The sequence below is a fragment of the Melospiza melodia genome, chromosome 8 (assembly GCF_035770615.1).
Source record: "Melospiza melodia melodia isolate bMelMel2 chromosome 8, bMelMel2.pri, whole genome shotgun sequence".
Lineage (NCBI taxonomy): Eukaryota > Metazoa > Chordata > Aves > Passeriformes > Passerellidae > Melospiza > Melospiza melodia.
The window spans coordinates 1357852-1376732 of NC_086201.1; the positions used below are offsets into that span (position 1 = coordinate 1357852).

The 18881-nt window shown below is 49.5% G+C and overlaps 1 protein-coding gene across 6 annotated transcripts in view; it reads left to right on the plus strand.

The window, feature by feature from the left end:
- Positions 1 to 18881, plus strand: part of CACNB4 (calcium voltage-gated channel auxiliary subunit beta 4) — an 82954-nt gene that overhangs the window by 51332 nt on the left and 12741 nt on the right. For all 6 annotated transcript variants that reach the window (XR_010028521.1, XM_063161494.1, XM_063161497.1 and 3 more), the window contains 10 exons: positions 5529 to 5648; positions 5897 to 6019; positions 9905 to 10035; positions 11194 to 11270; positions 11866 to 11885; positions 11994 to 12074; positions 13468 to 13526; positions 15519 to 15628; positions 16500 to 16651; positions 17072 to 17167. Coding sequence is in view for 5 of the 6 variants with exons in the window: in XM_063161494.1 (XP_063017564.1) it covers positions 5529 to 5648; positions 5897 to 6019; positions 9905 to 10035; positions 11194 to 11270; positions 11866 to 11885; positions 11994 to 12074; positions 13468 to 13526; positions 15519 to 15628; positions 16500 to 16651; positions 17072 to 17167 (969 nt within the window). In the remaining variant the exon portion in view is untranslated. The remainder of the gene's footprint in view (positions 1 to 5528; positions 5649 to 5896; positions 6020 to 9904; positions 10036 to 11193; positions 11271 to 11865; positions 11886 to 11993; positions 12075 to 13467; positions 13527 to 15518; positions 15629 to 16499; positions 16652 to 17071; positions 17168 to 18881) is intronic.

Sequence of the window (18881 nt, forward strand, 5' to 3'; positions counted from 1 at the left end):
GCGAGGTTTTCATGCCAAAGGAAGAGATCCCCACTGGTTTGTGTTTGCCTTTTAATTAATTACATCACCTGGCCAGTAATTAAATTTAGCTGCCCACCCTGAGTGCCGGGGTGAGGTGAGCACCAACTGTGGTGGCCACTGGTATTTAAAATGTGGGGGTTTCTTAAGTCCTCAACTTCTGGCTCTTGTTTTCAGGTGAAAATTAATTCATGCTTATTTTCTGTGGCCCCCATCTCCATGACATACTTCTGGTAGTAACCTGTGAGTTAAACCTGCTTTGTGCACCTGGACCGGGCAGATCTTTGTGTTGGGGCTTGGAGCGAGCCTCACTAACTCTGCCGTGGGTTTGGTGGGGTGTTTTGGGTGGTTTCTGGAACACCCCTGGCATATGGCAGCACACGGCCCTGCAGCCATGCCTGTGCCTGCTCTCCTCGTGCTGTGTCAGGAGCTCTGGGACGTGGCCTCCATTCTCCCAGGAGCTTGCACAGGCCTGAGCACTCCCGGGCTCCTTCTGAGCTCAGGCTCCAGTTTGTGATGGAATTGTCTTGGGAGAAAGGGAGGATGGGCTGATGGAACCCCTGGAAGGGCTGGGAGGGCTGGGGGTGTTCAGCCAGGGCAAGGGAAGGCTCTGGAGAGCCCCTGGCAGGGCCTGAAGGGGCTCCAGGAGAGCTGAGAGGGACTGGGGACAAGGGATGGAGGGACAGGAGCCAGGGAATGGCTCCCACTGCCAGAGGGCAGGGATGGATGGATGCATGGATGGATGGATGGATGCATGGATGGATGCATGGATGGATGCATGGATGGATGGATGCATGGATGGATGGATGCATGGATGGATGGATGCATGGATGGATGGGACATGGGGAAGGACCTGTGTTCTAGGAAGGTGCTGAGGCTCTGGCCCAGGTTTCCAGAGCAGCTGTGGCTGCCCCTGGATCCCTGAAGTGCCCACAGCCAGGTTGGACATTGGGCCTTGGAGCCCCCCTGGGCCTGTGGGAGGTGTCGCTGGCCTGGAGGGAGATGAGCTGTAAGGTCCCTTCCAACCCAAACCAGTCTGGGATTCCATGATCCCATGTCTGCTCAGATATGTTCAGTTGAGCTCCTGACCAGTTTCAAAGCTTCAGAGTGAACTCTGGTTCAGCTTGGGTGGTCTGTGAGTTTGGCACCAGGACAGGACCTCTGGGATCTCTGGGAATTTATTTGGCTTCCTGGCTCTTGCAGGATGAGACTGCCCCAGTATCCAGAAGCTGTGGGGAAGCTGGGAGGTGCCAGCTGGGGCTGCTGCTGGGGAGGGAGGGAGAGGGTGGCACAGAGGGTGAGGCCGTGCAGGCTGTCCCCAGCTGGGACATTATCCCAGCTCCACATTCCCCCTCACTGGGTGCCTGGGCAGCTCTGAGCTGTGCCCTGCCATCCCCCCTGTTCCCAGCAGAGCAGGGGGTGTGTGTGTGGCTGGGCACAGAGCTGGCACAGCCCCTGCGTGCCCAGTGCCAGGGAGGGCAGGAGCTCTCTGTGAGCAGGGATGTGTCCCCAAAGCCTCTCTGGGCTGGGATGGACCCACAGCACCCTAAATCTTTCCAGGAGAGGCTGCCTGTCATCTGGCTGATTGGAGCTGCTAATGGATTGCTGCTCTAATTGCACTAGCAGTGTGACAGAGCATTCCTCAGGGATGGAGGGAGAGCTGGGGATTTATGGCACTTGGGGGAAAATGATTTGCAAGCTCAGTAAGTCTTTATTTTTCAGCTGTAACAGCTAAAGGTTGATTATTCCTTCAGTGAGCACAAAGGCTGGATGTGGCTGGGTGTTGTAGTGTCCAGAAAGAGGATCCAGTCTCCTCCTCCTCCCTAAAATGCTGGGATATTATTCACCAGGAATATTGTGTCACCCTTTCCACCTCAGCACATCTCCAGCAGCCTCATGTGCAAGAGCAGTCAGTGAGCAGGAGAATAAAAATGAGCAGAGCCACTGTTCCTTCTGCTTTACCCTTCTCCCTGGTGGTTTTGGGATTGTTTTTAGCTAAGCTGAATTACATTAGTTGATGAGAGAGGGAGAAATAAATAAGAAATGAATTCACAGGAGCCCAAAGTATAAGGGCTGTGAAGTAAGCAACAAGTCTTCAATTGCCTTGAATAATGTAATTATCTGGAAAAGCCTGTTTCTTTCAAATTGCCAAATCTGGTGTCAGCTGAGCTCACTGAAGCCCCACAAAGTTCCTCTGTCTTCCAAAGGGATTGGGGTTAGGTAAGGGTGGGATTGGTGATTTGTCCTCAAATGTTACATCTGTGAAACTGTGGGCACAGGCCCCAAATGACCAGGCTGCTGCTCTAAGCAGTGGGAAAACAAAGAAATCAAAGGATCTTTTTAGAGAATCCCAGAATCACCAAGGCTGGAAAAGCCCTCCAAGATGGGGTCCCAGCTGTGCCCAAAGCCTCCCCTTGTGCCCAGCCCAGAGCCCTGAGTGCCACATCCAGTCCTGCCCTGGACACCTCCGGGGATGGAGACCCCACCATCCCCTGGGCAGCCCTGCCAGGGTCTGACCTCCCTTTTGTGGTGGTGTTTGCAGGGGGTGTAGGATGAGGGAAGAGATGAGAATGTTGACTTTGTTTTAGAAGGTTTGATTTATTATGTTATTATATATATTATATTAAAATTATACTAAAAGAATAGAAGAAAGGATTTCATCACAAGGCTGGCGAAGAATAGAAAAAGAATGATAATAAAAGTTTGTGACTGACTGAGACAAGTCTGGACAGCTGGGCTGTGATTGGCCATTAATTAGAAACAACCACATGAGACCAATCAAAGCTCTACTTGTTGTATTTTACAGCAGCAGACAATCACTGTTTATATTTTGTTTTTGAGGTTTTTTAGCTTCTCAGGAGGAAAAATCTTAAGGAAAGGATTTTTCAGAAAATATGTCTGTGACACCCTTTCCATTAACAAATTCTCCCTTTAGGAACATCTTGGTGTACAAAAATAGATAGGAAATGGCTTTCCTCTTTCTGTATCTCTCATTCCCTCTTGCAGTTTCAGCAAGTAGGAGCTGTCAGAGCAGAACTCACTGCTCTCGGTGCTGAGCAGACAGCAGTGTTTGTGTTGGATTGTTGGGCAATATTCTGTCAATATTCCACAATATTTCTGGCAATAATCCTGTCTCCAATCAAACATTTCAAACAGAACCCAAAATTCAGTACGAGTTTGGCTCCTTTTCTGCCCCTCTCGCTGCTATTTGCAGAAGGGTGCCTGATTTTGAGCGTGATGCTGCAGCTCAGCACCCTGTGAGTCACAGTCCTGGGGCTGCAGCTTCCAGATAAGGCGCTGGCTGCCGGGAGAGCCTCGGGAGAGCGGCATCAGGCGGCGGGGATGTACCAGTGCTGGCACTTGGCACACGGGCACCGCTCAGCCTGGCACCCAGAGCAGCCGGGGGCGGCCTGGCACCAGCAGCTGCTCTGCCTCAGCCTGAGCTCCCTGACAGCAGCAAACGAGGCGCTGCTCAGCACACACCAGCACAAACCAGGGTGGGCACTGGGGGCCCAGCACTGGGTCTGTTCTGCTCAGATTCCCTCACTGAGCTGGGCTGGAGCACAGCAGACCTGAGTGACTAAAAAGCCAGCAATGCCCCAGGGGTGCCCAGGTGGGTAGGAGGTGCCTGGGCTGTGCCAGCCCCGTGTGACACAGCCCCAGGGCACTGCTGGGGCACCTCCCGGGCTGGGGACAGCTCTGGGACAGGAGGGACCCTGAGGGAGCTGGAGCGGGGCCAGGGAAGGGAACGGAGCAGGGAAGGGCTGGAGAATCCCTGAAGGAGCCGGGCCGGGGCTGCAGAATCCCTGAGGGAGCCGGGCCGGGGCTGCAGAATCCCTGAGGGAGCCGGGCCGGGGCTGCAGAATCCCTGAGGGAGCCGGGCCGGGGCTGCAGAATCCCTGAGGGAGCCGGGCAGGGGCTGCAGAATCCCTGAGGGAGCCGGGCCGGGGCTGCAGAATCCCTGAGGGAGCCGGGCAGGGCTCACCTGGAGCACAGGAGGATCCCCAGGGATCTTTTCCCTCTCTGGAATTCCCTGCCAGGAGGGCACAGCCGGGGGGAACAGGGACAGGAGCAGAGGGAACGGCCTCAGGCTGGCCCAGGGCAGCTCAGGGGGGCACAGCAGGAATTTCCCCATGGAAAGGGGGCTCAGGGAATGGGAGGTGTCTGGGGGAGGCCTGGCCCAGCGCTGTGAGTTCCCTGCTCTCTGCTCCATCCCCGAGGAAGCAGAAGGAAGAGCAGGATGTGCAGCTTCCCAGCTGGGAAGAGCTGAGCTGCTGCCAGCTCCTGATGCCACTGCTCAGCCTGGGCATGCTGCGCTTGTTCCAGCTCAGGATCCTGAACTCTGCATCTTCCCAGCCCTTCCCAGCTCTCCCTGGGTGTGGGATGTCCCAGAAGGAATTTTCTGCTGTGTTTAAAATCACAGCTGGGGGTGAAGCTCCTGTTGGCAAATCCTGTTCTTGGCCTGGAGCAAATCTGCCTTTCCCCGAATGAGTATGGAACAAGGAAAGAGCACAGGGTCACCAGTGGTTCTGAGCCAGCAGAATCTGGGTGGATGTGGATGCACAGGGATGGACATGGATCCACAGGGATGGACATGGATCCACAGGGATGGACGTGGATGCACAGGGATGGACGTGGATCCACAGGGATGGATGTGGATGCACAGCAATGGCCATGTATTCACAGCAGTATTTAAGAATATGTGACTTTACATGGACAGTAAGAATATTGAATTCTACAGTGCCTGTGCTGCAGGATATAAATCAATGTAAGAAAAAAAAAATAGAATAAGGATATAATGCTGTAGAGTGGCTCTGTTGGAACACACAGAGCCACAGACTGATCAGGAGTAAATATTCTCTGTTTTGCAAGGTTAAAGCTCTGTTTTTCCACTGGCCCCAGTGGGATGCTGGAGTCGGGCTGGTCTCTACAAAGAGAGGAGCCACTCCACACTTCAGGGCTTGCCAGGTTTCCTGAAAATGTCCAAAAAATGGCAAAAATCCAACTGTGGCAGCACCTTCTTTCCCCCCAGCAGCTCTCTGCTGCTGCCTGAACATGCTGCTTTCATGTCATATCAATACAGAGCTGTTGAGCAGCTTTAATAATGTCATTTTTGCCACTTTTCCCCCCTGGAAGCCCAGAAGAAACCTCTGTGTGAATGGGAACAAAGCTCTTACACAACAGAGCATATTCGTGGGGAGGGATGATTCAAACCAAGCTTTATAATTCCTTAATTATATTTGATGTGACCTAACCCTTGACAATCCTGAGTCTGAGGCTGTCAAACAGGATGTGAATATTATAAAGACTTTTGGACAGCGCCCAGAGCTGAGCTGGATTTTTACTGTGTCAGTAAGAAAGTGAAGGAGAGAGGTTTTCTCAGCATTTTTGTCTATGTAAAAATCACTCCAAAAATACAAAGAATTTTGAAAGTATTTTCAAGATTTGACTGGGAGGGGGTTTCTGCTTGTTACCTCAGTGTTTTCTCAGTGAGCTGGCTTTCCTTTCAGGGCTCAGCAGATTCGTACACGAGCAGACCCTCAGACTCTGATGTGTCTCTGGAAGAGGACAGGGAAGCAATCCGCCAGGAAAGGGAGCAGCAAGCAGCCATCCAGCTGGAGAGGGCCAAGGTGTGTGCTGCTCACTGATCATGGAGGGCCTTCTGCCTGCTGGTGACATCCACACTTCTTCTGAAATGCCTGGGCAGTTCAGTCAGAGTATCTGCAGAGAAGGTGTTTGGGGAACTTGGTGTAAATCCTCCTCTAAATGGGGATGTTCTCCAGGGAGCTGAGCTCTGCTGGCCTGGGTGAAATTATTGGGGCTGCATTTTTATGGATAAGTTCCCAGTGTTTTTGATGGTTTTTTTTTCTGTTTGTAGTCCAAACCAGTAGCATTTGCTGTCAAGACCAACGTGAGTTACTGTGGGGCTCTGGATGAAGATGTTCCTGTCCCAAGCACTGCCATCTCCTTCGATGCCAAGGACTTCCTCCACATTAAAGAGGTAAAACCCAGGAAAAGGGGATGGGAAAGGGCTTTCTACAGGCCAAGGGCTTTGATTTGAACAGCTGAGCCTTATCCAGGAGGGCACAGTGAGGATGAGCTGGTTCTTCATCCCTCCTGGAGTTCCTGCACCCTGGGGTGCTTATCCTGCCCTTTTGCCACACTTGGTGTTACCAACATGTTGGAAGTTCATCACACAGGAAGGAAATAATGGCCTTTGTTATTGGAGTGAGCTGGGAGGAGGAAAGTTAATTAATGCACTGAGGAGAATAGCAGGAACTCCATCCCAGGGCTCAGGGAATAGGAAATACATCCCATCCTTTATTACAGTGGTGGGTTCAGATTCTTTTCATCAGAGACAGTTTGTGGTGGATCAGAGATGGTGCAGGAGTAAAGGGATTCCATGGAGCAGCACCAGGTCATGCCAGGTCTTCAGAAAAACACCAGATAGGCTCCCTTCCAGAGAGGAAGTAACACTTAGGATAATGCAGTAAGCAAAGAAAATCCTGAAGAGGACAGATGCAAAAATAAGGAAAAAAATGGAATAAATGAGCCCTGAGTATGGGCTTTGGTAGAGAAAATTGCATTTTATTGCATGCTGAGCATATTTTATGCAATTTTTTATCTGAAGTGAGCCCTCCACATTTGCATAACCCCCTGTTGTGCTGTGGATTGGTACAGAGGCTTGCAGCTTGCAAAAGCACTTTTTCATCTCTGCATTTTGGGTTTATTTTGGGGTGTTCAGTGCTCATCTGTGTCTTTCTTTGAACACGTGTTCATCATCACTCCAGAGCACTGATCTCCCTCAGACAGAGCACATTCAGGAGGAAAACACCTGCTGCTGCCCCTCCTCTGGTGCTGGAGCAGGGAATTGCTTCACACCCCCTCTCCCTGACAGGGAAAGGCAGTAAATTCCCTTTTTCCAGTTTTTAATCTTGCTTTTCCTGGACGTGGCCCCACCTTTATTGTCAGGGCACTGATTGAGTTGCACACTCCAAGCTCCTGTCATGCTGCCCTGTACATTTTTGCAGACAAGTGTCCCAAATCCATGCCTTGGCATTCCATGAGTTGTGTCCCAAGGTCTAAAATCCCAGGATCACACTGCCACTGAGCTGGAAACCATCTGGGTGCTGGTGTTTGTCAGCTCAGCCTGCCTGGAGCTGGAGCTCAGCAGGATTTGGGGGATGGCTCCCCATGCTGCAGAGAGACTTGGCAGGATTTGTTTTTTCAGTGATTCCAGGGTTTGGAATGTTGCTGAGCTGGGTACAGAGTCAGGTCACCCTCTGGCAGTGAGTGAGGAGCTGCTATTTTCAGGCTGTGTCCTGTATGTCTCATCTGTCTCCTCCAAACTATACATTGTGTGCCTGCCTAAAGGATGAAATGGCAACAATTCCTGACAGAGCAGAAGGAACCATGGGCATGGCAACCAGGGGAGGGAACGTGCTCCTCCCACACACAGACTGACAGAGGGGAGGGGATGGCCTAATGCAGATAAATCCCGAGTTCCTCACTGCAGCCTTGGCATTTGTGTGTTCAGGTGCTCTCAGCACAGCCCAGACTGCTTTGGCATGGAAGGGACCTTGAATGGGCAGGGACATTTCCACTGTCCCAGGTGCTCCCAGCCCTGTCCAGCCTGGCCTTGGGCACTGCCAGGGATCCAGGGGCAGCCCCAGCTGCTCTGGGCACCTGTGCCAGGGCCTGCCCACCCTCACAGGCAGGAATTCCTCCCCAGAACCCCATCCATCTCTGCCCTCTGGCAGTGGAAGCCATTCCCTGTGTGCTGTCCCTCCATCCTTTGTCCCAAGTCCCTCCCCAGAGGGCTGATTCTGATCCCATGTCTGGAGGCATCACTCAGAGGTCCATGAAGAAAGATTCTCATGGTCAGGCTGTGCCTTTGGAGCCAAAATGGAGCAGGCAGTGCCCTTGGAACTCAGCTTTTGTAGAGTCAGACTGGTTTGGGTTGGAAGGGACCTTACAGCCCACCCAGTGCCACCCCTGCCATGGCAGGGACACCTCCCACTGTCCCAGGGTGCTCCAAGCCCTGTCCAGCCTGGCCTGGGACACTGCCAGGTCTGTCCCTATTGATGTCCCACAGCCTCTCAGTTCACTGATTTCCAGCAGCAGGATACTGAATGTTGAAGGATTTGTCTGGTTCACAGACTGGAAGTAGTTCTGTAACTTAACATACTTCAAATGAAGCTTTGCTCACTGCCACTGTGTGAATCAAGGTCAGAACAGCAGGAGGAATAAATACTTAGTTGGAATGATCAACTGGAACCCCTTGCCTAAATATATAAAAGAGGATAAAGAGGTTTTTCAAGGTATGAGAGTTGCATTCCCTTAGTTTTTATTACATGTTCATATTTATGATTGGGTTCATGCTCAGAAATCTAGGTTGATAAAAACCCATTTATTTTTCAGAGCTGGGTCTCTGTGTTGCAGAGCCATCCCCAGGCACTGCTGCACCTTTGACAGCAGGGCCTGGGTGTTTCTGTGTTCCTGCAGGAGCTGAAGTGCCTGCAAATGTGGAGCCAGGAGCAGGGATATCTCCAAGATGAGATCTCTGTGATGGCTTTTTCCTCGAGGCAGCAAACAAAACCCATTCACTCGTGCTGCTCTTAATGACTCCAGAGCCAGTTGTGAAAAGCAATGTTTCTTTTGAACACCGAGCTGCCTAATGAAGCAGAACAGAGGAGAGGCTTTTCAGATACTTTTCTTCAAAAGCTCTGCTGGCAGCAGCTACAACAAATCCTTTTCCACTCCAATATCTACCAGGATCCTGCTTTTCATTTTGCCATCATTAGGGACAGACCAGACTTTCAATAAAGCAGAAGAATTTATGTTACTAAAGGTCAATGATAAAATGCTGTGCTTTAGGTATATATTGAAGTTTCTTCCTAAAGGTGAATTTCTCTTCATCTGTCATAACCTGTTAATAATATTCCTACAAATACCTGGAGAGGAGGAAGGGAAAGTGGTGATCTTTTGTCTAGACCATTAAATGTGACAAGCAATATTTGATGGGAAGCTGGAGGTGTTATTTTTGTGTTTGCTGCTGGGAGGTTGTTTGGTGGCCTCAGCCCAAAGAAATGAGTTCTGCTCATTAAATCAACCTTGAAATTAAATCAGCAAGGGCCAGCACAAGGGGAAATGGCCTCGGTGCTCTGCTCTCACACTTGAGCCTGGTTCATTATCCAGAGTGGAGTTCAGGAGTGTGGGTAACTGCTGGGAAGGATGGAAGTTGGACAGGAAAGCCTCACAGATATTTGTGCTTGGCAGAAAGATCTCTGAATGTAGAACCTGAGAACGAGATAGAGATGGAAGCAAGTTCTGATATAGAAGAATAACAGATGTGTAAATTGAGGATTGCTGAGCCTGTCTTGCTGGATAGCTAAGAAGGGAAAGGTTATGTCAAGTTGGAAAGAGTCTTTGATAAGCTGACCACAAACAAAAAGATGTTTTTACCAAGCAGAAAGATGCCACAGGCAAACAAGACATGTCCATGTGGCAAGTAGAAAAAAGGTTTAAGAATTTTCCACTGCAAGAAAACTGAAAAACAACTTTAAGCTTAAACTGTGCCATACTAACTCATGTGATTGATAGTACTGACCATAATATGTTGATGACAGTAATCATGATAGGCTGTAGGGAAAAGTGAAGGTATAGATTGGTTCTTATGTGTTAAGATGCTCAGCAAGAAAAGGGTATAATGCAATGGAGCCAAAATTAAAGAGTTTTCAGGCTTGGCTGCGGCTGCGGCTGACAGGCTCTGTCACCCATGACCCTGGTTTGCTGTACCAGCTGTAACAGTGAGTTACCTCCTCTTGGAGGTGACAGAGGGAGGGAAGTGGGGAGCTGAGTGGGCAGGAGCCTTGCTGTGTTGCAGAAATACAACAACGACTGGTGGATAGGGAGGCTGGTGAAGGAGGGCTGCGAGATCGGCTTCATCCCGAGCCCGCTGCGCCTGGAGAACATCCGCATCCAGCAGGAGCAGAAGAGGGGCCGCTTCCACGGGGGGTGAGCACAGCCTGCCCTTGCAAAGCACCCCAAATCCTCCCTCAGCCCAGGCAGCACTTCCAGAGGTCACCTGCTGCTGCCTGGCTGCAGGGCATTTGCAGTGCTGGGTCTGGGATCCCCGCTGCAAGTGCGGATTTGTGGCGAGCGGGAGATGTTGGTGATGACAAACAAAATGGGTTTGACTCAGGAAAGAGCAGTGAGGGATAATGACAGGAATTTCTGAGAGTTCTGTGTGCCTGTGGCCTCAAGTCAGCTTGGGCTCAAAGTCTCCCAGATTTTTCCCAGCTTTTCTTCTTTTTTCTTCCATTTTTCCTTTTTTCTCCATTTTGGCCTGTGGTAGTGTTCACAGAGATCCCAGGATGAGGGAAGAGATGAGAATCTTGACTCCATGTTCCAGAAGGCTGATTGATTATTTTATGATATACATTATATTAAAATATAATTATATATTAAAACTATACTAAAAGAGTAGAAGGAAGGATTTTGTCAGAAGGCTGGCAAGGAAAGGAAGGAATGATAATAAAATCTTGTGACTGACCAGCGAGTCTGAGCCAGCTGACTGTGATTGGCCATTAATTAAAAACAACCAACACTGACCAATCCCAGATGCACCTGTTGCATTCCACAGCAGCAGATAACCATTGTTTGCATTTTGTTCCTGAGGCCTCCCAGCTTCTCAGGAGAAAAAACCTAAGGAAAGGATTTTTCAGAAAATATCATGGCTACTTTGGCCCAAACCAGACTTTGTAAGATCAGCTTTGCCATCCTTTATTCTTCAGCTTCCAGCCTGAGGTTTTTGAGTCTCCACCCTGCCAGACCTGGAGATTGCAAATCCCTGGAAAAAGGTCTGGGATTTAAACCTGGGAAATGCTTTAAGAATAGTTGAACAGCATCCAAATTTCTTCTATAATTTTTGACACAACTTCAGGGGCAGCCAGTGGGTCTCAATATACAGAGAAATTACTGAGTTCAGTGACATACTCCTGGATTTGTATGATAAAATTCCATATTATAATGATAAAACAGTTAATATTTAGCTTTTTTAGTTAGAGTCATTTATGTTGGTATGATCCTGTGATTCCTCATGGGACAATTGCTCCCCAAAACCCCCCACATTTTGGGGTGCCTGCTGTTAATGGGGTCTTTCTGCTGCTGCAGGAAATCCAGTGGGAATTCTTCTTCCAGCCTTGGAGAGATGGTCTCTGGCACATTTCGAGCCACACCTACAGCCACAGGTAAGGCAGGATTTATTCAAGGAAACCCTTGCTAATAATTCTGTCTAAAAACCCTACAGGAGAAATGCAGGTTATCTCCTTTGCTGAGTTACTGAGGTGTTTTCTAACAAAGTGTTTGTATGCACAGGGCAGGAGGACAGCTATTCCCAGCCTGCAGGAGTTGCTGAGGGCTGAGAAAAATCCTTGGGAACAGTGGCAGCTGCCCCAGTGTAATGCACAGATTGTCCAGTTTAATATATTATACAGAATGCCTAGTTTAATGCATGGATTGCCCAGTTAAATGCACAGATTGTCCAGTTTAATGTATAGAACGCCCAGTTTAATGCAGATTGCCCAGTTTAACATACATAATGCCCAGTTAAATGCACAGATTGCCCAGTTTAATATATATAATGCCCAGTTTCACATATATAATGCCCAGTTAATGCACAGATTTCCCAGTGTAATGTATAGAATGCCCAGTTAAATGCACAGATTTCCCAGTGTAGTCAGGCCTGAGCAGAGGGAGGTGCTCAGACAGAAATCAAAGTGCTTTGGCAAAGGGATTTCTGCTTGCCTGGGTGTGTTTTAACCAAGTTCTCATTTGGTCTTCTAGCAAAACAGAAACAAAAAGTGGTAAGTAATGCTTTTGTTTGCATTTTATTTCCTCCTAATTCATCATTGCCAGGATTTCCCTGTGGGTTTGTTTGCCTGATGATCTGAAGGGTTGTTTTTTCCCTCTAGACAGAACATATTCCCCCCTATGATGTAGTGCCATCAATGAGACCTGTGGTGTTGGTGGGCCCATCACTCAAAGGCTATGAGGTATGGACTGAGGTGTTTGCAATTAATTCAACTTTCATTATCTCTGATCATCCTCAGTAGTTCTGTGTGTGGCTCAGTGCAACTGGTTTATGATAATTTCAAGTGATTTAGCTTAAATAGTTGCCAAAATGTTCAGTAAGAGCTCAGGGTTACTTGTGACTTGTGCTGTTTTAAGCACAGTGCAAATCCATTCTTTTCAGTGCACTCATTCCTGATTAAATCAAGTAAAAAAGAGAATTTGTGTCTGCTACAAGAAGTCAAATTAATGAGCTGGACTCTACACATGAAAAATGTTCATCAAACCAGCCCATGCTTTGAACTTAATTAGCAAAACATTTGAAGGAGCTTCCTTGTTGATCTCCTTTTTTCACTTTATTAATAAATTCAGATATTTTGCAAAGGAACCTTTAACCCTCCTAAAAGATTGCCCAGGTGGGAGTGGGCAGGATAACGTGCCCAGATAACCAGGACAGCCTTTTTTGGGCTGCTGCAGGTTCAAGTGAGCATTTACCTCGTGCTAAAACAAGCAGAGACTTTAGCAGGGCAATTCAGGGAGCTCAGCCATCTGGGAAGTGCTGAACCGGGAGCTAAATGAACATAAAATCAAAGATACACTTCATTAAGCTTAATTAATGTTGTCAGTAATTGATAGGATATTATTAAACATATTGGAATGGTTCTTTTGGGGAGGTGGCAGCCCTGGCATATTGCAGTGTTCTGGCTTTGTTTTTATGTGAGAGTGGCTGGAGGTGCAGCTCAGCAGAGGAGGTACTTCATGTTCTGCTCTCTGCCTTTTCACTTGATGGGGAAGTTTTCTGACAGGAGTAAATTCCCTCTGTGCTGCACCACAGATCAATTTACCTCTCGAGTTTGGAGGGGAGAGAGGCTGTTTGTTCACAAAAACCTCTTCAAATCTGCCACCCTGTCTCTTTTTTTGAATAAAACAACACCAAACACAACACCTTGGACATATAAATGTGTGGAAATGGTAACACAGAATATTAATTTCAATAACAAAAATACTTGATCTTACTTGGGGGAATTTATTTTGGCTGTTTTTTCCTGGCTAAATGCTGAAGGAATCAGTTGGAAGGAGGGAAATAAACTGGCAGAGAGGCCTGGGGCTTTGATGAAGCTGCTGCCTGGCCTGGCAGATAAAAATTGTCAGCCTGAGCTGTCCTGCAAAGGACAAGGAGCTGCTCAATAAATCAGAGGAAACTCCGGGGATTTACTGCTGAGTGCTGTGGTGGCAGGATGTGGCACTGGGATGGTTCTGCCCAGCAAGGGTGTGGATTGTTGGCTGTGTCCCTGCCTTCTACTCACCTCTTTCCTTCCTTTTGGCTTCTTTCTCTCCCTGTCCATCCCCCTGCTCAATCTGCTCCCCTCTGCCAAGGTGACAGACATGATGCAGAAAGCTCTCTTTGACTTCCTGAAGCACAGGTTTGATGGGAGGTGAGAAACTCTGTCCTTCTCATGCTGCTTTGCCCATGTGTTACTAACATTTCAGTCAATTATTTTAATTTTTTTTTAATGCCAGAGGGTTTGCTGCATGATCAAAGCTGATTTTCTGGCTTTGTGTCACCACTGAAGAGTGGGACACAGCTCATGTGTTACTAGGGGTGCACATGTCTGCATTTCTGCCATGGCTGGGCTAGGATTTCTTAGTTCAACACAAGAATTCCGTCTCAGTGTCTTCCCTAAGAAAAATCAGCTCTAAAATATTCCTTATATGAGATTTTATTTTGACTGCCTTAAGTAGGTAAAAATACTGAAAAGGGTAGTTGGAAGAAGGAAATGCTGAGGAATAAAGCCCAGAAAAAGAATTGTAAGGAGGGTTCATCTTCATCTGGAGCATTTCCTGGTGAGCTGTAGGGGATATTTGGGATTCCCTTGCTGGGAGCACAGGTTTGGTCATGGCATCCCCTCAGTCCTTGGAGGTGCCTGCTGCATCTTTGGGGTGTTCTGCCCTTCCCAGTCAGTTCAGATATTCCAGCTGGGAAAAGAGGTTCTGGTAACACCTAACACTGAGTCAGGTTTGAAATACCCAAACCACCAGGGCAGGGAAAAGGATGTTCTGTGCAAGAGCTGCAGCAGGATTTATGGATTTTAGGAGTGAGGAGGTGGCAGTGCTGAACTGGTCCATGAACAGCTCACAGAGAACATTTAATGATCAACCTCTGTGCAAAGCCTCTCCTCCCCTGGCCTGTCCTGAGCTGCTCAGCTCAAGTGATTTTCTGGAAGTGCTGATTCCATCAGCAGTATTGGCAGCTGGATCAGGTGGGGGTGTGAAATTCCAGCAGAGGAGAGCTCAGTGCCACCAGCAGCCTGGCACCATTGATTTTAGCTCTGAGGAACTCAGGACAAAGCTGCTTCTTGGTCCTTCTGCCAACTTCTATGGCTTTGTGGTCTTCCCCCCCTCCCTTTTCTTTCTTCTTTCTTTCTATCTCCTCTGCAGTTCTGGGAGAGGTCCACGTTACCAAGGAAGGAGCTGGGTGTCCAAGGAAGGAGCTGGGTGTCCAAGGAAGAGCCTTTCCAGAGGCATCAGACAGCCCTGACTCCTTCCCTGCCCCTGAATTCCCTTGGCTTTGCCAGCTCCTTCCTCTGTAACTGCAACCTCCCCTGCTGGCCACTGAGCCCAGACCCACAGTGCATTCATTTCTGTTTTAAACTTGTTTTTACCTTTGGCCTCCACTGTGTGCATTTATTTATATATTATGCAGAAAAATACCTGCACTTCTTTTTAACCCTGCAGCTGAAAATTTCACTTAGAGCTGCACAAATCTTGGATTCTGTGCAAAAGCTGCTGGTCATTCCCAGCTTGCTTTGTTTCCATTTTTCCTGCCTCCTTGGCCCATCCCAGGCCTCCTAATTGGATTTTACATGAAGGGATTGTGTGGTCTTTGCTTTGTAACATTTTGTGTCTTTCTCGCTCACTGACAGATGAAGTAAATAAATTGCCCACACGTTAAAGAGGTGCCGTGGAGTTAAACTTGAGTTCAGGCAGCCCAGAGAGCTCCAGTTCCTTTTCTCCTGCTCGTGCCAGCCCCTGGCCCAGCTCCCTGTCAGCTGGGCTGGGTTGACTCCTGGTGTAACTCTGGGGAAGAGGAAGTGCTGCCTCACTGCAGCTCCCTTGTTCTGGGTGCCCCAAGCCTCACATAACTCCCAGCATTTATGGCACTGTGTAAATTCATGCAGGAGATGAGTGAGCTGGGAGGAGGAAAGTTCATTAATGCACTAAGGAGAATGGCAGGAACTCCATCCCAGGGCTCAGGGGATAGGAAACACATCCCAGCCACCCAGCACTTGTGTTCACTTGTTCTTTAATGGTGCCAGAACTCATCTGGAAACGTGCCTGAGCGTGTTGGGTTGTGTTTGCCCTTTGCAATGGGCCGTGCCTGTGGAAATCCCACTCGTGTGTCTGTGTGTGCTGTGCTCTCCTGGCAGGATATCCATAACCAGGGTGACAGCTGACATCTCCCTGGCCAAGAGGTCAGTGCTCAATAACCCCAGCAAGAGAGCCATCATCGAGCGCTCCAACACCAGGTCCAGCCTAGGTAAGGCCCTGCCACGGCTGGGACTGGGCTGGGCTTGCACAGGGGGCAGGACAGCATGCCAGCCTTCCAGTCTGAGCTGGGAGGGACCCACAGCAGCATGGATCAGCTGCTGGCCCTCACAGACACCCCAGAACCCCACCCTGGCATCCCTGAGCGCTCTCCGAGCTCTCCTGGAGCTGTTGGGAATGTGCCCAGCACCCTCTGGGGAAGAGCCTTGCCCTGAAATCCAGCCTGACCCTGCCCTGGCTCAGCTCCAGCCATTCCCAAGATCAGATCCCAGCAGAGGTGCAGGTTTAAATCTGTCTGCAGCATTTTACTGCACAATCCTGAGCTGGCCTCTCAGCTCCTCCTCCTTCCCAGCCCTCTGCTTTTAATTCCACATACAAGCAGCCAAAGAGCTTTCACTTGTCCAGCCAAGGAAATGTCATTCCTGACCCTGGGACCAGTTGTGTGTTTAATTTTGAGCAGTCACAGCTGAATTTTGCTGTCTGGCTGTGAGGCTTTGGGTCCTGCTCCTCTCCTCAGTGTCAGGACTGCTGGGGAACAGTAGCCTGAGGAATTTTTATTTGGACTCCATGATCCTGAAGGTCTTTTCCAGCCTTGATGGTTCTGTGGTTGTGTGATTCTTCCTTCCACAAGGGTGGGAATTTGTGTATCATTTGCATTCCAACATCCTGCTCTCTGGGACACCTTCCCAGGATCTGAGAGGGGTTGGGTTTGGTAAAAAAACAACCCAAATTCCAAATCTCTGCCATCCTGAGCGAATGCTTGCCCTAGAGGTACAGGTAACAGGTTATTTCATGGGTCTGTGACAGTAAGAGGGTGAGGGTTTTTATCCCAGTGGTTTCAGCTGCTTTGTTTTCCTTTGCAGCTGAAGTGCAGAGTGAGATTGAAAGAATCTTTGAGCTGGCCAGGTCCTTACAGCTGGTTGTCCTGGATGCAGACACTATAAATCACCCTGCACAGCTTATCAAGACATCTCTAGCACCAATTATTGTCCATGTGAAGGTGTCCTCTCCAAAGGTAACTCCTCACCTGAAGATCCAGGAGGGAGCTGGAGGGCAGGGTGGGAATGGGCAGTGTGGAATCTGCACCTGAAAAGGAGAAAAAGTGACATAAAGCACTGCTGGTGTGCTACAGTCCATCCAGCAATCCAGATAATTCTCTATAAATATAATTTCCATGCTTCTCTATTGTCACAAATAACTTAGGACTTAAAGTGGGATAAAGCAGAAATGCAACTGAAATTTTTCAAGGGCTCAAACATGATCCAGAGGGAAATGTTCCCAGTTGTCACAAGGGTTATCACAAAGGTTTGGGATGTTCAAGGGCAGCGTTTTATGGAGAGTTTCTGCCCTTGGTAATCCCTCAGGGGGATGTCAGACTGAGCTCTAGGGAGATCAGTGATCCTGAAATTCACCTTCTGCCCTTTCCTGCTGGCAGGTCCTGCAGCGACTGATCAAGTCCAGGGGGAAGTCACAGAGCAAACACCTCAACGTCCAGTTGGTGGCAGCTGATAAACTTGCACAATGCCCCCCAGTAAGTACAGAGCAGAGGCTGAAGGGCTCCTGCTTGCTGGAATTCTGCTGATCCCTGTGCAGAGCTGGCTCCATCCATTATCACTCCCTGGTGCTGCTCACACGGCCCTGCACTCGTGAGGCACAAAGGGCTGCAGACTTTCATCCTGCCTATCTCCTGCCCTGGGTTTGTTTTGGTCTTTGGCAGGGTGACAGGGCAGGAGTGACGTGGAGGGGACAACAAATCTGCTCATTAGCAAATTACATCATCTGTGGAGCTGCAGCTCCCAGAGGGACAAAGTGTGGCTTTGGAGAGGCCTCCTCTCCCTGCACAGGAGTGTGTGGAAAGGGAAGGGCAGTGAGCAGGCATGTGAGCCCTGCTCCTGACCCTGCAGGCCATCCAGTGCCCTCAGCAGAGCACAGCCACTGCTCTGCCAGCTCCTGATCAGAGCTCCTGCCCCTCTCCTGGAGTGCTGAATTCATTCCTGCTGATGGAGCAGAGCCTGCAGGGCTCACAGGCAGGGCTGGGGGAGAGGCTCTGCAGGGGCTTGGACAGGGCAGCTCAAACTTTTAGTTTTAAAAGGCACACCTGGTTTCTGGGATAGAGGCAGTGGAAATGGCCTTGGATGTGGCTTTGTGTGGGATCTCTCTGGGATAATGGGATGGGAGTGCAGAGTGCAGAGGTGCCAGGGCAGTGACAGCCCCTCTGGGCAGCCTGTTCTTCTGCAGAGCTCAGCTGGGTTACATTTCTCACTTGGAATTTGTTACTGAGTTGTGATCTCTTAAAATGCTGCTGGGTTATTCCTGTGAGCCATCCAGGTCCCACTAACCCAGCCAGAACTGGAACTGTCCTGGAGAGCAAACTGATCCTGTAAAACACATGCCTTCCCAACTCCTGCTCCCTGTAACACACATCCCTTCCCAACTCCTGCTCCCTGTAACACACATCCCTTCCCAACTCCTGATCCCTGTAACACACATCCCTTCCCAGCTCCTGATCCCTGTAACACACATCCCTTCCCAACTCCTGCTCCCTGTAACACACATCCCTTCCCAACTCCTGCTCCCTGTAACACACATCCCTTCCCAACTCCTGCTCCCTGTAACACACATCCCTTCCCAGCTCCTGATCCCTGTAACACACATCCCTTCCCAACTCCTGCTCCCTGTAACACACATCCCTTCCCAACTCCTGCTCCCTGTAACACACATCCCTTCCCAACTCCTGATGCCTGTAACACACATCCCTTCCCAGCTCCTGATCCCTGTAACACACATCTCTTCCCAAGCTGAGCTGTGGAACTGGAGTGCAGCTGCCCCTGTTTGTGGTGTTTGCCCTGAGCTCACACACAGAAGAGCCCTCTGCACACTGTCCTGTGTGAAAGGTGTTTCCTCTGGCACCTGCACACAGAACCCTGGGAGTTTCACAGCCTTTTTTTGCCCTTTCTTCAGTGATTTCCTCTCACTCAGCTTCACTTTGCTCACATCAGCTGAAATGAGAGAAGTCACCAGAGCGGCTGTGGCTGCCCCATCCCCTGGAAGTGTCCCTGGACAGGGCTTGAGGCACCCTGGGACAGTGGAAGGTGTCCCTGCCCATGGCAGGGTGTGGATGAGATGGTTTTAGGTCCCTTCCAACCCGTGGGATTCCTAAATTCCATTACATAATCCATGTGGGGTGCACTGGGGCACTGGGATTGTCCATCCCCAGATTACTGAACTCTGCCTCAACACCAGGC